The sequence below is a fragment of the Dermacentor albipictus genome, chromosome 9, assembly GCF_038994185.2.
Source record: "Dermacentor albipictus isolate Rhodes 1998 colony chromosome 9, USDA_Dalb.pri_finalv2, whole genome shotgun sequence".
In the NCBI taxonomy this organism is placed as follows: Eukaryota; Metazoa; Arthropoda; class Arachnida; order Ixodida; family Ixodidae; genus Dermacentor; species Dermacentor albipictus.
This window is the reverse complement of record NC_091829.1, coordinates 49,406,184-49,422,025: the sequence shown is the minus strand read 5'-3', so window position 1 is coordinate 49,422,025 and position 15,842 is coordinate 49,406,184. Positions and strand designations below refer to the sequence as shown.

Below are 15,842 nucleotides of genomic sequence, written 5' to 3'. Positions count from 1 at the left end.
GCCTATAGCCCATGAAAATATCATTTTTCCGGCAAAAAAAATAAGTGTCTCTGATGCGCTGGTTCTTCGCATATACGACTCTCCGGGCACACGCAGAAGCCGTCTAACGGGATAAATGAACGATTAGGCAAAGAATAATTTTCCTCTCAAAATTGAAAAAACGGTAAACCTATAGCCCAAGAAAATATCATTTTTCCGGCAAAAAATAAGTGTCTCTAATGCGCTAGTTCTTCGCATATACGAGTCCCCGGGGACACGCAGAAGCCGTCTAACGCGAGAAATGAACGATTAGGCAAAGAATAATTTTCCTCTCAAAATTGAAAAAATGGTAAACCTATAGCCCATGAAAATATCATTTTTCCGGCAAAAAAAATAAGTGTCTCTGATGCGCTGGTTCTTCGCATATACGACTCCCCGGGCACACGCAGAAGCCGTCTAAGGGAAGAAATGATCGATTAGGCAAAGAATAATTTTCCTCTCAAAATTGAAAAAATGGTAAGCCTATAGCCCATGAAAATATCATTTTTCCGGCAAAAAAAAATAAGTGTCTCTGATGCGCTGGTTCTTCGCATATACGACTCCCCGGGCACACGCAGAAGCCGTCTAACGCGAGAAATGATCGATTAGGCAAAGAATAATTTTCCTCTCAAAATTGAAAAAATGGTAAGCCTATAGCCCATGAAAATATCATTTTTCCGGCAAAAAAATAAGTGTCTCTAATGCGCTGGTTCTTCGCATATACGAGTCCCCCGGGGACACGCAGAAGCCGTCTAACGCGAGAAATGAACGATTAGGCAAAGAATAATTTTCCTCTCAAAATTGCAAAAATGGTAAACCTATAGCCCATGAAAATATCATTTTTCCGGCAAAAAAAATAAGTGTCTCTGATGCGCTGGTTCTTCGCATATACGACTCCCCGGGCACACGCAGAAGCCGTCTAACGCGAGAAATGAACGATTAGGCAAAGAATAATTTTCCTCTCAAAATTGAAAAAATGGTAAGCCTATAGCCCATGAAAATATCATTTTTCCGGCAAAAAAATAAGTGTCTCTAATGCGCTGGTTCTTCGCATATACGACTCCCCGGGCACACGGAGAAGCAGAAATGATCGATTAGGCAAACAATAATTTTCCTCTCAAAATTGAAAAAATGGTAAGCCTATAGCCCATGAAAATATCATTTTTCCGGCAAAAAAATAAGTGTCTCTGATGCGCTGGTTCTTCGCATATACCACTCCCCGGGCACACGCAGAAGCCGTCTAACGGGATAAGTGAACGATTAGGCAAAGAATAATTTTCCCCTCAAAATTCAAAAAATGGTAAGCCTATAGCCCATGAAAATATCATTTTTCCAGCAAAAAAATAAGTGTCTCTAATGCGCTGGTTCTTCGCATATACGACTCCCCGGGCACACGCAGAAGCCGTCTAACGGGATAAATGAACTATTAGACAAAGAATAATTTTCCCCTCAAAATTCAAAAAATGGTAAGCCTATAGCCCATGAAAATATCATTTTTCCGGCAAAAAAATAAAGTGTCTCTAATGCATTGGTTCTTCGCATATACGACTCCCCGGGCACACACAGAAGCCATCTAACGATAGAAATGATCGATTAGGCAAAGAATAATTTTCCTCTCAAAATTGAAAAAATGGTAAGCCTATAGCCCATGAAAATATCATTTTTCCGGCAAAACAAAATAAGTGTCTCTGATGGGCTGGTTCTTCGCATATACGACTCCCCGGGCACACGCAGAAGCCGTCTAACGGGATAAATGAACGATTAGGCAAAGAATAATTTTCCCCTCAAAATTCAAAAAAATGGTAAGCCTATAGCCCATGAAAATATCATTTTTCCGGCAAAAAAAATAAGTGTCTCTAATGCGCTGGTTCTTCGCATATACGACTCCCCGGGCACACGCAGAAGCCGTCTAACGGGATAAATGAACGATTAGGCAAAGAATAATTTTCCCCTCAAAATTCAAAAAATGGTAAGCCTATAGGCCATGAAAATATCATTTTTCCGGAAAAAAAATAAGTGTCTCTAATGCGCTGGTTCTTCGCATATACGACTCCCCGGGCACACGCAGAAGCCGTCTAACGCGAGAAATGATCGATTAGGCAAAGAATAATTTTCCTCTCAAAATTGAAAAAATGGTAAGCCTATAGCCCATGAAAATATCATTTTTCCGGCAAAAAAATAAGTGTCTCTAATGCGCTGGTTCTTCGCATATACGACTCCCCGGGCACACGCAGAAGCAGAAATGATCGATTAGGCAAACAATAATTTTCCTCTCAAAATTGAAAAAATGGTAAGCCTATAGCCCATGAAAATATCATTTTTCCGGCAAAAAAATACGTGTCTCTGATGCGCTGGTTCTTCGCATATACCACTCCCCGGGCACACGCAGAAGCCGTCTAACGGGATAAATGAACGATTAGGCAAAGAATAATTTTCCTCTCAAAATTGAAAAAATGGTAAGCCTATAGCCCATGAAAATATCATTTTTCCGGCAAAAAAAATAAGTGTCTCTGATGCGCTGGTTCTTCGCATATACGACTCTCCGGGCACACGCAGAAGCCGTCTAACGGGATAAATGAACGATTAGGCAAAGAATAATTTTCCTCTCAAAATTGAAAAAACGGTAAACCTATAGCCCAAGAAAATATCATTTTTCCGGCAAAAAATAAGTGTCTCTAATGCGCTAGTTCTTCGCATATACGAGTCCCCGGGGACACGCAGAAGCCGTCTAACGCGAGAAATGAACGATTAGGCAAAGAATAATTTTCCTCTCAAAATTGAAAAAATGGTAAGCCTATAGCCCATGAAAATATCATTTTTCCGGCAAAAAAAAATAAGTGTCTCTGATGCGCTGGTTCTTCGTATATACGACTCCCCGGGCACATGCAGAAGCTGTCTAACGCGAGAAATGATCGATTAGGCAAAGAATAATTTTCCCCCCAAAATTCAAAAAATGATAAGCCTATAGCCCATGAAAATATCATTTTTCCGGCAAAAAAATAAGTGTGTCTAATGCGCTGGTTCTTCGCATATACGACTCCCCGGGCACACGCAGAAGGCGTCTAACGCGATAAATGAACGATTAGGCAAAGAATAATTTTCCCCTCAAAATTCAAAAAATGGTAAGCCTATAGTTGGTAGCCTAAATGGTTAGCCCATGAAAATATCATTTTTCCGGCAAAAAAATAAGTGTCTCTGATGCGCTGGTTCTTCGTATATACGAGTCCCCGGGGACACGCAGAAGCCGTCTAACGCGCCAAATGAACGATTAGGCAAAGAATAATTTTCCTCTCAAAATTGAAAAAATGGTAAGCCTATAGCCCATGAAAATATCATTTTTCCGGCAAAAAAATAAGTGTCTCTAATGCGCTGGTTCTTCGCATATACGACTCCCCGGGCACACGCAGAAGCCGTCTAACGCGAGAAATGATCGATTAGGCTGAGAATAATTTTGCTCTCAAAATTGAAAAAATGGTAAGCCTATAGCCCATGAAAATATCCTTTTTCCGGCAAAAAAATGAGTGTGTCTGATGCGCTGGTTCTTCGCATATACGAGTCCCCGGGGACACGCAGAAGCCGTCTAACGCGCCAAATTAACGATTTGGCAAAGAATCATTTTCCCCTCAAAATTCAAAAAATGGTAAGCCTATAGCCCATGAAAATATCATTTTTCCGGCAAAAAAATGAGTGTGTCTGATGCGCTGGTTCTTCGCATATACGAGTCCCCGGGGACACGCAGAAGCCGTCTAACGCGAGAAATGATCGATTAGGCAAAGAATAATTTTCCCCTCCAAATTGAAAAAATGGTAAGCCTATAGCCCATGAAAACATTCTTCCGGCAAAAAATGAGGTGCCTCTAAGGCACTGGTTCTTCGCATTTACGACTCCCCGGGCACACGCAGAAGCCGTCTAACGCGCCAAATGAACGATTAGGCAAAGAATAATTTTCCCCTCAAAATTCAAAAAATGGTAAGCCTATAGCCCATGAAAATATCATTTTTCCGGCAAAAAAATAAGTGTCTCTAATGCGCTGGTTCTTCGCATATACGAGTCCCCGGGGACACGCAGAAGCCGTCTAACGCGCCAAATTAACGATTTGGCAAAGAATAATTTTCCCCTCAAAATTCAAAAAATGGTAAGCCTATAGCCCATGAAAACATCATTTTTCCGGCAAAAAATCAAGTGTGTCTGATGCGCTGGTTCTTCGCATATACGAGTCCCCGGGGACACGCAGAAGCCGTCTAACGCGCCAAATTAACGATTTGGCAAAGAATAATTTTCCCCTCAAAATTCAAAAAATGGTAAGCCTATAGCCCATGAAAATATCATTTTTCCGGCAAAAAAAATAGGTGTCTCTAATGCGCTGGTTCTTCGCATATACGAGTCCCCGGGGACACGCAGAAGCCGTCTAACGCGCCAAATTAACGATTTGGCAAAGAATAATTTTCCCCTCAAAATTCAAAAAATGGTAAGCCTATAGCCCATGAAAACATCATTTTTCCGGCAAAAAAATAAGTGTGTCTGATGCGCTGGTTCTTCGCATATACGAGTCCCCGGGGACACGCAGAAGCCGTCTAACGCGCCAAATGAACGATTAGGCAAAGAATAATTTTCCTCTCAAAATTGAAAAAATGGTAAGCCTATAGCCCATGAAAATATCCTTTTTCCGGCAAAAAAGTAAGTGTCTCTGATGCGCTGGTTCTTCGCATATACGAGTCCCCGGGGACACGCAGAAGCCGTCTAACGCGAGAAATGATCGATTAGGCAAAGAATAATTTTCCCCTCAAAATTGAAAAAATGGTAAGCTTATAGCCCATGAAAACATTCTTCCGGCAAAAAATGAGGTGCCTCTAAGGCACTGGTTCTTCGCATATACGAGTCCCCGGGGACACGCAGAAGCCGTGTAACTCTATAAATGAACGATTAGGCATACAATAATTTTCCCCTTAAAATTGAAAAAAAAAATGGTAAGCCTATAGCCTATGAAAATATTTTTCCGGCAAAAAAATCAAGTGTCTCACAGGCGCTGGTTCTCCGCATGTATGAGTTCCCGGGCACATGCAGAAGCCGTCTAACTATAGGTCCGGATAGAGGCCGTGATTGTCGTCTGTTATCGGAACAGCCAGGCTAGTGGGCTGTTATCGCTAGCTGCTGCTTGCCTCAAGGTACTGGTCGTCTTCGTTCGCTATGCTGCTGTGCCGTTCCGGTGGCTGAGTGGTCGAAATGTTTAGCTTGGGATTCCAAGGGAATTCCAGCGGCGGTGGTTCGATTCCCGGCGCCCGCATTGCTTGAAAAAAAAAAGAACAGTTGCGATGCGGGCACCACGGCTCGAACGATCGTTAACTCATTGTGGGGCAGCTGTAACTTGGGGATGGAGGGGGTAGAGTAGGCGGGCGCGAGGAGGTAGGTAGGCTGAGGATTAGGGGAAAGGGGGTGGGGGTCGGCTAGTGCGTCAGGTCGTGTTCCGGGCTCAGGTGAGACCCGGCCTCAACTCAGCCGCCGAAATGTGGTGGACAAGTCGGAGTGGTGTGTCGTGGTGCACACCATTTCTTCTCGCTGTCCCCCGGGTATCCGAGAGGGTGGATACCTGTTGCTCCTGTTTTGGGCGTAAGTACCCACAACGGCGAACGTGACACACTGAGAAAGGACGCCGCTCGGACGTAACTGTGGGATGATACGTAACATTCGCCTGATGAACGCACCCCCCCCCCCCCCGCAAGGCATGTAAAAACCAACCGGACCGGACAGCTGGTGACTCCCCCGTCCCCTAATGCATGTAAAAACCGAACGGACGTGACAGCTGATGCCCCCCCCCCCCTCTATGCATGTAAAAACCGACCGGACCTGATAGCTGATGACCCCCCCCCCCCCCTCTATGCATGTAAAAACCGACCGGAGCTGATAGCTGATGACCCCGCCACCCCAAAAGCATGCGAAAGGCACTTCCGGAAACCTACCGGACCTCATCGCTGATGAGGTCCGGTCGGTTTTGGGCGTAAGTGCCCACAACGGCGAACGTGACATACGGAGAAAGGACGCCGCTGATACGTAACATTCGCCTGATGAACCCTCTCCCCCCCCCTCCGCAATGCATGCAAAAGCAACCGGACCTGACAACTCCCCCCTCCCCTAATGCATGTAAAAACCGACCGGACCTGACAGCTGATGCTCCCCCCCAATGCATGCGAAAACCGACCGCACCTGACTGCTGATGACCCCCCCCCCCCCCCTCAATGCATGTAAAAACCGACCGGACTTCACAGCTGATCACCGCCCCCCCCCCCAATGCATGTAAAAGCCTACCGCACTTCACAGCTGATGACCCCCCCCCCCCAATGCATGTACGAACGAACCGGACGTGACAGCTGATGACCCCCCACCCCACCGTGCATGTAAACTGATGAACCCCCCCCCCCCAGCGCATGCAAAAACAGACCGGAGCTCATCGCTGATCAACACTGCCGCAGGCGGCTGATCAGCGATGAAGTCCGGTCAGTTTCCCGAAGTGCCTTTCGCGCAGGGTGGCGGGGTCATCAGCTATCAGGTCCTGTCGGTTTTTACATGCATTAGGGGACGGGGGAGTCACCAGCTGTCCGGTCCGTTTTTACATGCCTTGCGGGGGGGGGGGGGGGGTGCGTTCATCAGGCGTACATTATGCATTATCCCACAATTACGTCCTAGCGGCGTCCTTTCTCCGTATGTCACGTTCGGCGTTGTGGGCACTTACGCCCAAAACGGGAGGAACAGGTATCCACCCTCTCGGATACCTGGGGGACAGCGAGAAGAAATGGTGTGCACCACGACACACCACTCCGACTTGTCCACCACATTCCGGCGGCTGAGTTGGGGCCGGGTCTCAACTGAGCCCGGAACACGACCTGACGCACTAGCCGACCCCCACCCCCCTTTCCCCTAATCCTCAACCTACCTACCTCCTCGCGCCCGCCTACTCGACCCCCTCCATCCCCAAGTTACAGCTGCCCCACAATGAGTTAACGATCGTTGGAGCCGTGGTGCCCGCATCGCAACTGTTCTTTTTTTTTTTTAAAGCAATGCGGGCGCCGGGAATCGAACCACCGCCGCTGGAATTCCCTTGGGATCCCAAGCTAAACATCTAAACCACTCAGTCACCGGAACGGCACAGCAGCACAGCGAACGAAGACGACCAGTACGTTGAGGCAAGCAGCAGCTAGCAATAACAGCCCACTAGCCCGGCTGTTCCGATAGCAGACGAGAATCACGGCCTCTATCCGGACCTATAGTTAGACGGCTTGTGCATGTGCCCGGGAACTCATACATGCGGAGAACCAGCGCCTTTGAAACACTTCATTTTTTTTGCCAGAAAAATTTTTGCAATTTAAGGGGAAAATTATTTTTTGCCTAATCGTTTATCTATCGCGTTAGACGGCTTCTGCGTGTGCCCGGAGACTCGTATATGCGAAGGACGAGCGCCATCTGACACTTCATTTTTTGCCAGGAAAATGATGTTTTCATGGGCTTACTATTTTTGCAATTTTGAGGGGAAAATTATTTGCCTAATCATTCATTTGCCACGTTAGACGGCTTCAGAGAACCAGCGCATCAGAGACACTTATTTTTTTGCCGGAAAAAAATATTTTCATGGGCTATAGGCTTACCATTTTTTCAATTTTGAGGGGAAAATTATTCTTGGCCTAATCATTGATTTATCGCGTTAGACGGCTTGCTGCAGGCGTGAAAACGGGTGGAAGAGAGGATAGGTATACGAGGCTACAATGCCCGAAAATGTTTCCTCTGGTCTAGCTTACGAAAGAGAAGCAAGGCGTTGAGTCTGTACGGAGATATGTACTGCAATGTTCCAAGCAAAACGGCGTAGTTTTCGCGAGGACTGTTGTAGCCTGCTAAAAAACTTACGTGGGAAATTTCGTAAAGCAAAGAATGGTCGCACAGTCACGGTAGGAATATTACCGCGGGGTATGTACCACTGATCAGCACGGAGAAAGTAAGGGGCATTAAAAAATCGTTACGTGAGAAAGCCTTATGAAGCAGTACAAAATTGACGTTCCTTGAAATCAATAATAAAACTTGGCTGGCATCGGACAAGCCAAGATGTGTGCACTAACATATAAGCAAGATAATATCAGCAATTTGAAAGATTACTGAAAGCAGTGGAGGAATCTTATACCGACTTCAGCAGCACGTAGAGCAGCCAAGCCACCTCCATTCGTAGTAGTAACGAACATTATGCAGGCTCTCCTATAGCGATGAAGTTCATCAGTCTTCTCCTTCAGCTTCGATTACAGCGACTGTTAAAACGGCAAAAACGGCCGGAGATGGCTGGCTTGAGAAATCTGCGGCCCTTCATACGCGATGCCTCACGACTTCTAGTGTACCACAGAACTGGAAGAATGCGAACACTAAATTGAATTTCGTTAGGTCTCCATTCGGGTGCATGAAAGATTTTGGGTCCTTAGTCTTGCTTTCAGCATCGTAGAAAACATTCACCAATTTCAAAGATATTACGGGCAACACTTCAGTCAAGCAAGAGAACAGGCTGCCTTCAGGAACAGACATTCCACAATAGATCACAGCCATATCCTCAATCAGGTAATCGAGAAATCTGCGATCTGCGAAAGACTACGATCAACCCCTTCTTATGGATTTGGAGATTAGGAAAACGAATACTCCACAAAAGGAGCAGAAAGTTACTTATAAAGAAGGGGGGCCAGGCAAAGAAAGGCAATCGGTCCACTGATGTACACTGCATGCTTCGAAGTATTATTGGAAGCTATTAAACTGCGAAGGCTTAAAAGGGAGGATCAACGGCGAATATATCAGCAATTTATGGTTTGCAGACGAGATCGCCCTGTTCAGCAACACTACGCATAAATTTTAAATCAGATGAAGTTGAAGTTGGAATCATTTAGCCCAAGACAGGGGTAATTGGAGATCGCAGAGAGGGAGACTTTCGTCCTACAACGGACATAAACAGGCTGATCACGATTAGGCTAAGATTAAGTACACATCTTGCCGTTTCAAGAGCAAAAAGAAAAGGCGAAGCTTGTATACCAAAGCACCACAACAATGTGCGCGACCAAACTGCGAAACAGCCCTAACCTGTAAGCGTTGTATCATTAAGAGGTTCTCCGTTCCTGTACGGCGATTGCTTAGCCAACGGAAAATACCAATAGTAGGTGTACAGGCGCCCAAATCTTTAACTGGCGTGCGGGAGCGGCGACTTTTCCGGGCGTCAGCGCCGTATTACGCGGCGAGGCCGGGAACAGCCTAGCAGACGATGGGCCCAGCTGAGCACGCTTTGTCCGCATGCGCTTAACCTGTTTCCAGCCTCGCCCCGTCAAACGGCGCTGACGCACGGAAAAGTCGTCGCTCCCGCACGCCAGTTAAAGATTTGGGCGCCTGTACGTTTCCCGGCTACAGAATCATGACGCGCGTCTGAACAGGAGTCGGCGTATTCAGTCATCCGGCTGCATTGAGTGATACCCACGTGTGGCGCCTTCGAGTGCGATTTTCGCAAGGCACCTTGAAGTCGGGTGTCACTTAGATTCGTTGTCCGTTCATGAGGCCGCCCGTTGCTGAAGTTTTCCAATACTTACTTTGGACACTTGGCTGTTCGAAGCATCCAACGACACTGACAGCAGTATTGGGGAGTATTTAATCCTGTAATGCCCAAACACAGCTGTACATCACAGAAAATTCACAGAATTTTTCCACCTTTATTTCTCGCCGTGGAGGGTACATTTGTACTAAACACACTATGTATGAGCGAAGATAATTAACAATCAACATAATTGAAATCTTAAACTATTCAATAACTACAATGGGCTCCAGCCTAATACTGTCGCTACTTGTTTTTCACTCGCGATAGTTCGAACTTTGCCGCCTCAAACAGCGCAGTATAAAGAAAGTGCGTTAGGCATTACAGGGTTAAAAAGCTCCTTAACCACCTTGGTGGCTTGGTGAAAACACTATACGGATTACAAACACTCTTGCGAATATCTCAAAAATATTGCACTGCTGTGTGGCGGGTGGAACTCACAAACGTAGTGCGAGACCACCTTTTTCTCAAACGTGATTTTCAGTTGAAACATTATTTTCACTGTTTTCAGGCTGCCTTATTTGGTCAAATGGATGATCCCCATACGCGGTCAGTAGCGGAACATCTATCAACAATGGTGCTTGAATGAGCGCGGTTTTTTCTCCTGCTACTGCCCATATTTATCGAAGCAATTTAATAAAGAGGCTGAAGTAAGCAAAACACTTCATTTTAAACTTCAGAGAAATTGCGTACTTCCGCCAAACGCTCGTGTTGGAATGAAACACTGGCCACACCGACTACCAGTGTTGCAGCCCTCGGGTCTCACTAATTTCTATTGGTATCCACACTCACCTAGCCTTCAACCAAGCCAAACTCCAGGTAAAACCACACGTTAGCAGCGCCGCTCGCTCCTGGCGACTCCTAGCTGGACGCTTCGGCAGACTTCGCTACACCAGTTTTACCAACCAATAGTAAACACACCGAAGTTGCGCGTTTTACAATAGCTCAATACTGCCCCACCATCTTTCGTCTATGAACGCAGTTAGTAGTAAGAGTTGCGAAGAATGCCACAATTTTATTAGTTTACGCCATCAGTAACATGCAAGAGATGCAGATTGGTGCTTCAGCGGCGGCAGCGTGGAAACTTGCTACAGATTTCTCCCTTCCTTTTTCCGCTCCACTCCTTGGTAACGGCGATGCGCAGCTAATGCTACTGCGCGCAGCGGGCAACTTCGAACACTTAAACGTGCCAAGTTAAACCCGGCCTGCCTTTATGCGCTAATATTTTATACTAGATCAATAAGTTTCCACGCTGAAATCAGCGCCAGAACACACAACTATAGAGAGCGGGTAATTAGAGCAGGTTAAGATTAGGTTAGACGACGTCACGTTAGCTGAAGAATGAACGTGTAGCGACCGACAAGCACAACAGAAGTGCGTCCTTAGGCAGAAGAAGGCAGGGCAGTGGCTTCAAGCTTAGAGACACTTTCCAGAAGCTCCGTCAAGTTTTCCGTTCTACTAGCTATCCATCGCAACTACGGCGTTCCACCGACATTCTACTCCTTGTCTTTCTTATGCCTTTACCATAAGAAATTCTTATTACCAATTCTTATTACCATAAGAATTCGACAGCTAGGTAAGCCCCGGTCCTATCGGTGCTCTATTTCGATGATATCTCCTCCTCTTCCCCCATCTCTCCTAAGAATAACCAGGACTTTCCCCTGCCAAGACTAAATTAGATCGAGTCACGGCACTTGACATGAGTTGTCGTGCATTTCATCGGCGATCACGTCATTGTCGCCTTCTGTCCTAATGGCCAGCGCTGTTTCTAGTCTTTTGTTTTTGTATGTGTGTTTGTGAGCGCGTGTGCGTGCGTAGCCGCGCGTTGTCCGCAATTGTGGGCAATGGTGTCAATGGCAACGTCATCAAGACCATAAAAGCGGCCGCTTTGTCACAGATTTGAGAAGTGCCGTTTGAGCAGAAGCGGTCGGGCCTGGGTCAGTGACTGTGCGGCGGGCCACACACCAACTTGCTCCTGGTCGAGGGAATGTCGTTCGAAGTCCTTGGTGGGGACATCCTGGTCATCATCGCCACTTGTGGTGAGCCCGCTGCTCTGCAACTGTCTAAAATTAAAAATAAGAGTATTTGAAAGAGCTGGCAAGTCGTTCCGGCACAAATAAACGCTTATCACATGTTTTACTCAGTTTTGGAGAATTTGCGCACAGTTTGATGTAGAGTCAAGGCTACGGAACGCGGGAAGACGAAATTTACCGACACCGGTTCCTAGCGCCGACCACTGCAGCTGATCTACAGCACACTTCATACAAATTAGGCAACCGGCCGCAATGGGTTAACCTTCAAACGGCATGAAGTTCTCGCGCGAGAGCACATGCACGTTTGGCAACACATGTGCATTGCAACGCACGCGCTCCTCTCCCCCCCCGCGGCCCTCTCCCGTCTCCGACACACTTCTCTTTCCGACTAACGTCCGTCGTGACGCGGGCCAATGCGCGAGCTCTCTCCTATCCTCGACCTCCGGTGCTGCCGTGCTCCGATCTTAATCCCCAGCGAGCTATGCAGCAACCGGCATTCGAATGTACAGAGCGGTAGTGTAGTAATAAAACCTGAGAAATTGGGTAGCGCACCAGGCTACGTCACTTTGTCAGCCAAACTTTACAGGAAGTACAACGATTATTCGCACTCTGTGCATGCGAAGAAACCAATTGAGTGCCCCCTGATGTTTCACTTTCGCTTTTAAAATCACTGGTTTATAACAGACTATGTAACGACAGAAACTTCCTAACTTTATTAGTGGAATGTGAACATCCTTACATCCTTGTATACTAATTGGGATAACGGCTGTTCATTATAAGATAACTGGTCCAAAAGTATTCGATTCGACTCGCTTTTGACATCATCTTATTCGTATTCAAGTCGGTCTCAAACATTGCTATTCGCAGACCACTACAATTTAGTATTTTAATTGAAAGTAGTGTATAGTACATACTTTGTGTCGCTGTCAATGTACTGTAATGTGCAGTTTACAATATTGTGATATTTTAATTGCCGAGGCACAGAGCTATAATTGTGATAATAAACTTTTTTAAATGTTGAAATTCTCTTATAATATTTAAGAAAAAGAAAAACGATGGCGTACATGGCAGGCTCACTTCCTGCTCATATATATATATATATATATATATATAATATATGAGCTCCCAAGCTACCATGCTGCGGTGCACAGACAACACGGCATTTTATTTCAGTGGCTGCCTGGGCGCTGCAGCACCACTGCAATGAATGTGTCGAGAAAGCTGCCCGAGAGGCACATTCGCTCGAGGTGAGGCCTGATACCACCGTAAAGAACGGACGCAGAGTTACAGTTTCCACCGGGTTTTAACCAACAGGAAGAAGCATTAATATGCCACCTGAATATAGTTTTTTTTTCACTAACGCATACTTATTCCTCGTTGGAATGGTGAAGAGTGCCAATTGCTGCAGATCTATCCTTGAGGAAACCACCAAACATATGTTATGCGACTTCCCCACATACGAAGATCAGATGACTGCGTTTCGGACAGCTTTCGGGCACTTAGATGACAGACCCTTTACAGAATTCGGCCCGTGGCCTCGTGCGCCTGCTATCTGCAGGGCTACAAAGACACTGCTGCGTTCTTTTTAATTACACCAGCCTGTATGACCACTTGTGACTATCTCGGGGATGAACACTTCTCTATAACTCCAAAAACGTGATCTTTTCTCTTCATTCTCTTTCCACCTTCTTCAGTGTGGGGTCGCCTACCAAGCTCCGTTAGGACTTCCCCTTCTCTCTCCCAATCGACATCTTCTTTTAAGGAACAAACTTTTGCTAAATGCCAAGTTCTTTTTAATCGGTTTTTTGGGGCCTACGTCATCTCCCAACGATAACCGCCATCAATCTTGCGTACACTTCTTTGCTTAACACTCTAAACACGCTACTTTTCTATCGCAAACGCTATTCCACAATAAGAAAGGGATGCTACTCATGAGCTGAATGTACCGGGCAGCATCAAAGATGAGAGAATTCCTTAAACTTCGCAACAACAAGATAAGCGGCAATGCGTGCAAGCTTTGTGTAGCGTACTGTACTCTACTGTACCGAGAAAGGAGCTGTGACGCACATCTTGCTAGATCGAATGAGTACAGTCCAAACTAAAAAGCATTCTAGGTAAGCTCCTCTAAGCTCTATGCAGGACCATTCTATCCAGAACATTTAGGCCACATATTATTATGGATACTCTTATAAGAAACAGCTCTGAATATCTGAAATATTGAAATGCGAAAGGCACACACTGCTTTGTAAAGGTAGCCAAAGTTTTCGCCGAAAGCGCAGTATGTGGTTTCTGATGCACAAACGAATGCTCCTGAGCTGCTCCTACTGCAAGGCACACATCAAGCTAGCTTAACGAAACATTTCATATGCATCTAGCAATTTGATAGCGTAAACAGAGGGCCAATATTTTTCCAAATGGGCTATAACTAATTCATATTTTAATTACTGTACGATCAGGACAAATAGAAAGGTGACCTTAACATACCTGCTTCGAACACCTGTAAAAAGCAATTGCATGGAATCTAATTGTCCTGTAGCCCCAGATTTTAAGCATGTCCCCAGTCTACGCTTTAGAGTTTCAATGGAAACCACATTTACAAATGCAATTGAACTTGAAACGGAACAATACGTCGGAGCAGTTTAAGAATTGTTCACGCTTTAATTTACGCTCATGGTACCTGAAATTGTGATTTACGAAGTTGAGTACTTGCAAAACATTGTGAAGCTCAGAATAGGACCGAGAATGACAAGCTCAGAAAAGTAGTTCACGACATTCTTTCCTAATTGCCACAGAAACATGCAGATTAGGTGTTGAAACGGTATAAATTCTGCAAGAGTGTTTTGAAAGGTATTCAGAGTCATTTGAGTGAATGCTGGAAAGTTTCAAAACAGATGCCCTCTAGCTTTGTAACCTTATATTTAGAGCAGAAGTGTGTTATTCTGAGCTCAACCTTTCATCCGACTGCAGCTATGCATCACCAGAGGGTGCTACTTAACCCAGAGCAGCTGTTTGCACTTTTTTCCTGCCACAGCTAGCCCAAAATAAACAAAAGTAAACTGCGCCTTCACGTGTAGGCACCATGAGCGAAGAAGACAGTCACGTTATGCCCTACTGAAGTACTGCGTACAGATTACAATAGGTACGCAAGTTATCCACATTGCTTGCATGAATATGACAGTGAAGCAATAAGGCGTCTTTACCAGTTCGAGTGCAAGCATGGGGTTAACGATTATTATGCAGGGCATAAAGATGATGCTAAGCAGCGTTGCAAGGAAACAAGAATTCATGATCCCCAGTCAGCCTCTAGAGTATCTACTGCGTTACGTTTATCCACGTCAGTTACTGACGGGCGAGCCTGACAATGGGAAGGAAATTTACACGAAAATAAAAATGGGTTGTGTATATGGCAGGCATTATCAAATATTAATTAGGAGGTTACCGCTGTCGTTGAAAAGAAAAATTTACAATCATTGATTTACACTGGTGCGAACATATGAGGCAGAAACTTGGAGGCTAACAAAGAAGCTCGAGAACAAGCTAAAGACCTCGCCAAGCGATGGAGCGGAATATGTTAGCCTTAACGCTAAGACGCAGGAAGAGCGCGCTGTGAATAGGAAAGCAAAATGGGATAGCCGATATTCTGGTTGACATTAAGAAACAATGGATCTAGGCATGCCTTCTAATGAGTGGAGTTGATAACTGGTGAACGATTAGAATTACAAAATGGGTGACAAAAAATGGAGCAAGGCAGCACTAATCAGAGATTCCTGGGAGATTCCTTCGCCCTGACTAGTGCACGATGAATTCAATGGTAGTATAATTGAAAACAAGTGAGAATATGCTAGCCAGTACCTCAGCATATACCGTTGAACCTGAATACAATCATCGGGGGCAAAAGGAATAAGTAAAGCTTTATTATAGCAAAAAGGGATATAACGAAACAATGGATCTAACGAAATAACTGAAATTCCCTTAGAAATCTCTGAGAGATACATGGTGCAGTATCTTCAATAATTGATAAGGCGAAGTAATGTATATGAGGAAGCAATTATGTTCCCCTCTCTAACTTTGCTATAATAGGGTTTTATTTTATTGAATAAGACTAATCAAGTCTGAATCTCACTAAACATTCTTGTTGATATTAGCATGTATGCTATAACATACATGCTAATACATACATGCCGTTCTCGCTTACA

At 45.3% G+C, this 15,842-nt stretch overlaps 1 protein-coding gene across 1 annotated transcript in view; it reads right to left on the bottom strand.

Annotated features, from left to right (window-relative positions):
- Positions 1-9,711: 9,711 nt before the first annotated feature.
- Positions 9,712-15,842, bottom strand: part of LOC135916214 (uncharacterized) — a 45,575-nt gene continuing 39,444 nt past the window's right edge. Inside the window, exon 6 of the mRNA XM_070525671.1 lies at positions 9,712-11,676. Within this exon, the coding sequence (XP_070381772.1) occupies positions 11,505-11,676 (172 nt within the window). The 3' untranslated portion in view covers positions 9,712-11,504. The remainder of the gene's footprint in view (positions 11,677-15,842) is intronic.